This window comes from Lycium ferocissimum, chromosome 4 (genome assembly GCF_029784015.1).
Source record: "Lycium ferocissimum isolate CSIRO_LF1 chromosome 4, AGI_CSIRO_Lferr_CH_V1, whole genome shotgun sequence".
NCBI classification, from domain to species: Eukaryota; Viridiplantae; Streptophyta; class Magnoliopsida; order Solanales; family Solanaceae; genus Lycium; species Lycium ferocissimum.
The window spans coordinates 33,810,519-33,817,565 of record NC_081345.1 but is presented as its reverse complement, the minus strand read 5'-3'; the positions used below and the strand labels follow the sequence as shown (position 1 = coordinate 33,817,565).

Here is a 7,047-nt window from a genome sequence, read left to right as displayed (position 1 = left end):
GCCCTTCCCTTGCCCCTGCTAATGCTGGATACTCTGTGCACCAGGCTGCATTTACTTTGTAAAATAGGGTCATCCCTTCTTCTGGTCTCCTCAACAGAACCATTTTTTTCCCTGTAGATTTTCCCGGACAAGATTTCACTATTAGGCACAAAGCAAGAGAAGGTGCTTTTTCTCTCTCACATCAGACTTTTCCCTTTGTTTTTCCTCCTTATTTGCTTTAGAGTCTCCAATGGCACAAGAGTGATATCTCTAAATATCATAACTGCTTTTCAAAGACGGCTCTTATTTGAGAAATCTTATTCACCATTTACAACTTCAAAGATTGAAAAGAACGTAACAATATAAAGTCCAGACTTGGTGATCTTGTTCGAGAATTCAACTCTTTTAGCTGGTCACATATAAACTAAGAGGCAGAGTGCTAATTTGATTCGTTTCTGGAAGGAAATGCTAAACTCACTCCGCAGTTTCTTGACCATACTTCTTGAATTATGTGATTATCTTATCTAAAAGCTTAAATTGTAAGACACTGTACACTTTTGTTTGCTTAATCATACAACAAACAAACTTGGATGAATCAAACTTAGATCATGCCATTAACATAGCACGGTACCTAACTCTCCTCCTAGATTTAGCGTCTCCTTTTACTATTTATACAAATTTATGCAGATTTAATTATCAACTAAGGGAAATAAACTCTCCCTTCATAAAAATCCATAAGAAATTTCAGAAGCACAACAGCGATTACATTGTGCACTTTGTAGAAGCATAAAAATGTATTAGTGTAATTACAGCACATACTGATAGACCAAAACAGACAATGAAGGAAACTCTTCTTTTGACTTTCGCGAAGATGTCATATATAGATATATGTGATAAGTCTTGAACTGTATGTGTGAACCAGAACACCAAACTGGCCCAACTCTCGACTGAAAGCCGATTACCCTTTATATTTAAAACTCAAATGAATGTGAAAAAGTTCATTGCATTGCATGGCTCATGCTATTGTGCTCTCAGTCACCCCTTTAGTTTTTTTCATGGTCTTCCATCTGGCTGAAGTTACCTCTCACCTTGAAGAGTTGGGTGTGATGGTGCCTACAGTACAACTTCAGCTCGTGCGCTACATAGTTTGATGGACTAATCACGCAGCCGCCGTGGCTGCATTTGAAACAAGCCCTATGGTATGAAGTGCCATCCACTCCAACCTGTAAAAGCAACAGTGGCACTATAAGCATTTTCCAATCTAAGAAGAAGCTAACACTTCAGTTGTCCAACAATGGAACTTCTTATTTTTCAGGTGATAAGAATACAAATGCAATTGAAAGCCACCTGAGAGAGCTCAACTTTTCAGATACGTGCTAAAGTATTTTGAAACGGCCTATCTGCCGGGGCTGCATTTTTTCCGATTAGCTACCATTAGACAACGAAAGAAATTGTCAATACCTTTTCCAGGGGGTAAACAGTTTTCTTGCAAGCAACACATTTATCTTGAGTTCCGCCAAACAAACTCGAAACCTTACTGTTTGATTGTCCCTGGGAGATTAATATGAGGCAATCAATTATAAGTTCAGCAGGTAAAATGAAACGCGCAATATGTATGATTTAAAATGCTAGAGGAAGAGTCTCGAAAGTAGTGATCATGGAATACCTGATCAGACCGTTCCCTGACTGTTTTTGGAGCTCCTAAAAAGAAAAAGAAATAAAGAGTAAGAAGAGACTAGTTTTAGAAGGGGAAGTGCTGAAAACTGAAATAGAAGAAAATTCAGCTTGCGAACTTTATCTAGCAACCTTCAAAACTCTTATCCAAACTTCCAGTCATTTTGAAAAGCTGATCAAAGTGAGGCCGGCAGTACAAAACTCCTTCGAAGGAGTTGTAATTACTCAGCTACAAAACATTAAAAATGAAAAGGAAAATAAGATCAAGATATCTTTGAAATAACCTCATGAAAACAAGGTGCTACAGCTATGCCAAAGATACGAAGGAGAAAATGGAGATTCTATGTACTCTAAATACTAGTAAATCCATCTGAGAAGCTTACACCAGATTTTGTACTTTCGACTGATGAAGCAACTAGCAGTTTGTTCTGTATTCTTCATCTGTACAACTAACTCGTAGACCATGATAGATTACTGTGCTAACAAAGTTGTACGATAATAAAGTCTCACGGACTCCCCAAATCAGAGTTGAGCAACCATTGCAGTAGCAACAATTACTGATAGGTGAAGTCAAGTTTCAAAACCAATATAATAGAGGTAGTGCAGTAGCTATTGAACTGAGATTTGAAATGGATAAAACGAGGATGCAATTGCAATACTCCAGTTAAATTATCAGGTAAAGAGTGTCTTCCCATGCTTCTATACATGTCAGCATTCTTGCATATTTCCATCCTAAAATAAGAAGAGGAACAATACTTACGTATTCCTCAATTATACCCATGCCAAAGGGGCGTTGGTATTCCATGTTTGTTGTTCACTAACTGACAGAATATCCCGGCTATTCCCAATGAAGTATCCTCGTTTTATTAGAGAATTGGGGTCTATTTCAATTAAAAGGACAAAAATAGATTAATTTTTTTAATATAATTTGCTTCATATGCAACTAAAACCATGGATACCCATTTCCTTGCAAGTACATTGCGGCCAACGATTTCATACTCCCATTTGAGGGTCATCAAACTTGTAGAACGCTCCTTTTTCACGGGGCTCGGAGAAGGACATGTTGGAAGTGGAAACATTCAAAGAAATGGCAACCCTTGAGCAATAGAATATTTTAGATCCATTACAGTGGAATATTTTATTACAACATTCTTTGACAGTAACCAACAAAGCAATCCTTTAGGATAAAAAAAAAAAAATTAAGATAACATTCAAAGGACCGAAACATCAAGGTAGAAAGATCATAAGGAAATGAAGAAAAATGGAAAAGCATAATGATCTACCAGAGCACCCATTGGTGACTATGATGACCTGAATAATTGGTTTTTTAATTAACATCCCAAATGATCCAATAAAAGTGTTCCTCTTTAAACAACAAAAATCAGAAATCCACTTCATAGCTGTGATTTCTTAGTATTAACCATATATTCGAATGGGGAATAATGCGAACCAATATATCAGGAGTCTCAAGTTAATAAGTCAAAAAATCAAAATTAGCGGGTAGAAAAGTGGAAATGGGAACACAAACAACCCATTGGTTGTTGGAATGATATAGACAGTGAACGATCTTTCTCTAAATAGATCATTTAAATTTTTACCTATCTCATTTTGATGTTTCATATCAATCCTTAAACACATAGTTACCTAGAGTCCATGTATTCACAGTCCAATTTTAGTCACAATTTACGAGGGTTAAGGGAGTCCAGAGATACCCCATTAAATGTCTCATTGTCGACAAGTTATCATCAAATCTGTAACCGTAATACTATCAAAGAATTACTCTTCCCTTACAATTGCAGAGAGTTCACTTGGTGATCATTCACACAAGGAGAAAAACTATCCAAAACTCAAACCTTTGAAAGGGGCAAGTCGAAACAATCTGACAAACATAACCTAGCAGAGAAAGCATCCATTAGTTCAATTCTCTGTTATTTTCAGATAATAGAGGAGCATCATGGATCTCCCAACCAAAACCAATCATTCAATTCTAACAAAGCACACTAAGAGATTGAAGTTGCAACTTCTTACTGTGGATTCAAATACTAAACCTTGCCTCTTCTTGCTTTCCTTGCCCCTATTCACAAGCCCACTCAGTGGCGGAGTTACCCTTGTCCCACGGGAGTCAATTGACACCCCTTCGCGGGAAAAATTACATTGTGTAAATTAATCAATTTTTTTCAAAAAAAATTGTGTGTATATATACCATGTTGAATCCATGTGTTTACGTCGAATCTCATTAGTAAGAATCCTGACTCTGCCACTTAGCCTAATTCTCTATAGAAACTAATAAGAATCTTGAAATTATCTATCTAGAGTAGGAAATAGCTTTGCTTCTCATATAAATATACACCATATATGATCTCAAGCAAGCAGAAGTATAAGCCATACTAAAAATTCTAAAAAGACAAGATTTTTAGTGTCAAAAAGTGTTTGTATTACCTTGAGAGTACCCTTGCAATGGTGGCATCTGAAACAAGCTTTATGATAAACCTTGTTGTCAGCAGTAAGTTGATCCACCAAGTATACAGTTTTGTCACAAGCCTTACACTTCTGAGTTGTCCCTGCAAAACTTGCCATTTGCTTTTTTTTCTTTGCAGATCTCCACTCAATTCAATGAACAAAAAGAAGAACCTTTTTTCTCTTTTTCAAGAGTCTTTCTTCCTTTTCTCTCTCTTTTTTCTACTCACAACAGAGTCCTTCAAATTTGAGTACTTATTTTACAGCTAGGACAGAATATTACCTTTACATTATGGTGTTTGAATTTTGAATTATACTTTATGTCCGATCAAACTTTGCCATAAAATATTAAATTGATAATTGAAAATCAGATTAAGAAATCATATTCAAGATTTTCAAAATTCAAATAGTTTAAAAAGAATTTGAAACTTAAAATTAAGGGGAAATGTGTTTTTGGATACTACTAGTGGTAGCAGAAGCCAAGCATGCTTTAAGAAATGTGGGCAAATATTAGCCGTCAATAATGACGGATTCTTTTGTCACAGATTTAAGCTATGTATTTGGCCCTTTACAATTTTTTTTTAGTTTTATAATTCTTTTGCGAGAGATTTTCATCTTTTATACATAAGAGATTTAAAAAAATACATAAAAGATTTAAAAAGATCATATTTTTCTATTCAAATTGTAAGATGCCAAGGGATCTTATTTCCTCATATATCATATAATACTAAAAAAAATTAGGAAGAAATGATTATTTGGCCCTTTACAAACTTTATTTAGTTTTATGACCTCTTTACAACAGATCTTCATTTTACATAAAAGATCTGAAAAAATTATTTTTTTAATTTAAATTGTAAGATACCGAGATATTTTATTTCCTAAAAAAAGTGCAGTTGCATACATACTAAATTGAATTATTTAAAATTATTTTTAAGTAATCTGATGATATATTATCAGTAGTAAACTTAAGTAGTTGGATAGTCTGTGCTTATTGATGCCTTCGAGACAAAACAAGGTTTGCTGTGGAAATCAATGGGAGAACAATGTGTCGGGTTTAAGACTTGAGAGAATTTTGGCGTTTCAGACAGGACAAAAGCTTGGTTTTTGTGCACCGTAAACGCAGTGCCATTTAGTACTCGGATTCGCTGTTGTCGGTTCCTTTGGGTTTACTAATGTCGATTTTTTTTTTTTTTAATAATGTGTTTATTACTCCTACTTTTCAATTGATATTAATTGTTTGAGATTTTCTTTCTATGAAACAGCGGAATCCAAAGTTCATATTTTTGGGTACATATTTTTGTGAGGCAAAACACAGTCTCACACAACACTAACTATTCTCTAGTCCCTTTTTACTTGTCCTATATATTAAAAATAAATGTCTATTTTTATTTATTTAATTTGGAAAATCAAGAAATTATATACCCTATTTTATCCTTGTTATTAGTTATTGAGTTAGAAACTTCAAGAAATTATTAGTAACTTCATAACTTTTAAAATATGTTTGATTTATTTCGATCATTAATTTAGTAATAATTAAAGATGATATTGTAAAATAATTAATTTAGATGTATGTCGAGAAATACGAAAATAAGTAAAAATCGGATTTTCCACTAGTCTAAATATTTATTAGAGAATCTCTTAGTGGTCGTTTGGTTCTTTAGTCAAAATAGTCTGGATTATAATCCGGGACTAATTTATCCCATACGGTGGGATACAAAGATGGTATAAAATAAAAGAAAATGTAAAAATGATTTTCCACTAGTCTAAATATTCTGTCGATTAGAGAACCAAACGACCACTTAGCGAATAATTATCTGGCAGTAAAAGTGAACGGCTGCTTTTGAATCCGTAAAAGCCACGTCACGCTCTTTGTCATCTATATGAAAGTGGGATTCGCGTTGGCCTACTCACAACTCCCAATAACTGGTGGCAGTTGCGAATCTCCTTCTTTTGGAAGAAAATATTACAATTCTATCCGTTTAAATTTAAGTTTAGGTGATACTTATAATTTGATAAATGAAAAAGTTAAACTAAAGAATTTTAAAATTTTATTAATCTTTTTAAAAAAAGGAATCTAAAGAGAAATATTGTCACCGGAACAAAAGGAGTAAATAGGTCCTAGATTTTATTAATCGAAGCAAGATTTCGCTTACAATTAGAGGCGGATTTAGGATTTGAAGATGGCGGGTGTCATAATTTTTTTTAATGTACATCTTGTTAGGAAAATGTATTTGAGTAGGGTCCATCTCGTTTTAGTTTATTTGGGACAACTTAATAAGACTTTTAGTTATTTGCAAATATGTAAATTACATCTCAAAAATTAAGAAACGAACATAATTAGCATCTTAAACAAGGAATCACACTCATTAACACCCATAAACAACAGAAGTGAAATCAACATTTTGACCAAGGGACTTGCATCTCTTATGTATATTAAAAAATAAATTTGCACAAGTAAAATAACATTTTCAATAAGGTAATTACTCCAATCAAAATAAGAAAAATAATAGAAAAATTCTTCAATAGGTAAATACTACCCATAAGTAAATGTAGAATTAGATAAACTACAAGTTCTCAAAAATAAATCATAAATTTCATGTTTTTTCTAAGAGGTGCTTACGAAATTTTCATCACAATTTAAGTATTAAAGTGATTTAAATTGAATTTAACAATTATAGAATAGCATAAATTTTTATAGGACACTCCCTCCGTCCATTTTTATTTGTCCATTATACTAAAAATATATGTCCACTTTTACTTGTAAATTATATAGTTTGATAAACCAAGACATAATTTACCATTTTATACCTATTTGACCCTCATTATTAAGTACTCCAATTCATTTCTCATTTTATTTATTGCTTATTAAGAGTGTTCCAAGTCAAATATAGACAAGTAAACATGGACGAAGGGGGTAATAAACAGAAGAAATTATTA

At 33.2% G+C, this 7,047-nt stretch overlaps 1 protein-coding gene across 1 annotated transcript; it reads right to left on the bottom strand.

The window, feature by feature from the left end:
* Positions 1-721: 721 nt before the first annotated feature.
* On the bottom strand, positions 722-4,336 carry LOC132052436 (LIM domain-containing protein WLIM1-like). The gene is made up of 5 exons (XM_059443969.1): positions 4,093-4,336; positions 1,786-1,882; positions 1,646-1,680; positions 1,441-1,530; positions 722-1,202 (listed from the first exon to the last, which is right to left on the bottom strand). The coding sequence occupies exons 1-5, from the start codon at positions 4,228-4,230 to the stop codon at positions 1,023-1,025; spliced, it is 540 nt and encodes a 179-aa protein (XP_059299952.1). The 5' UTR covers positions 4,231-4,336; the 3' UTR covers positions 722-1,022.
* Between the last annotated feature and the right edge of the window lie 2,711 nt (positions 4,337-7,047).

Excerpts from the sequence above, each read along its gene's own strand:
- LOC132052436 (XM_059443969.1), bottom strand. The coding sequence starts at position 4,230 with ATGGCAAGTTTTGCAGGGACAACTCAGAAGTGTAAGGCTTGTGACAAA. Across the intron at positions 1,883-4,092 it reads ATTGCAAGGGTACTCTCAAG|CTGAGTAATTACAACTCCTT; the intron begins GTAATACAAACA and ends AATGTTTTGTAG. Across the intron at positions 1,681-1,785 it reads TTTGGATAAGAGTTTTGAAG|GAGCTCCAAAAACAGTCAGG; the intron begins GTTGCTAGATAA and ends TTTTCTTTTTAG.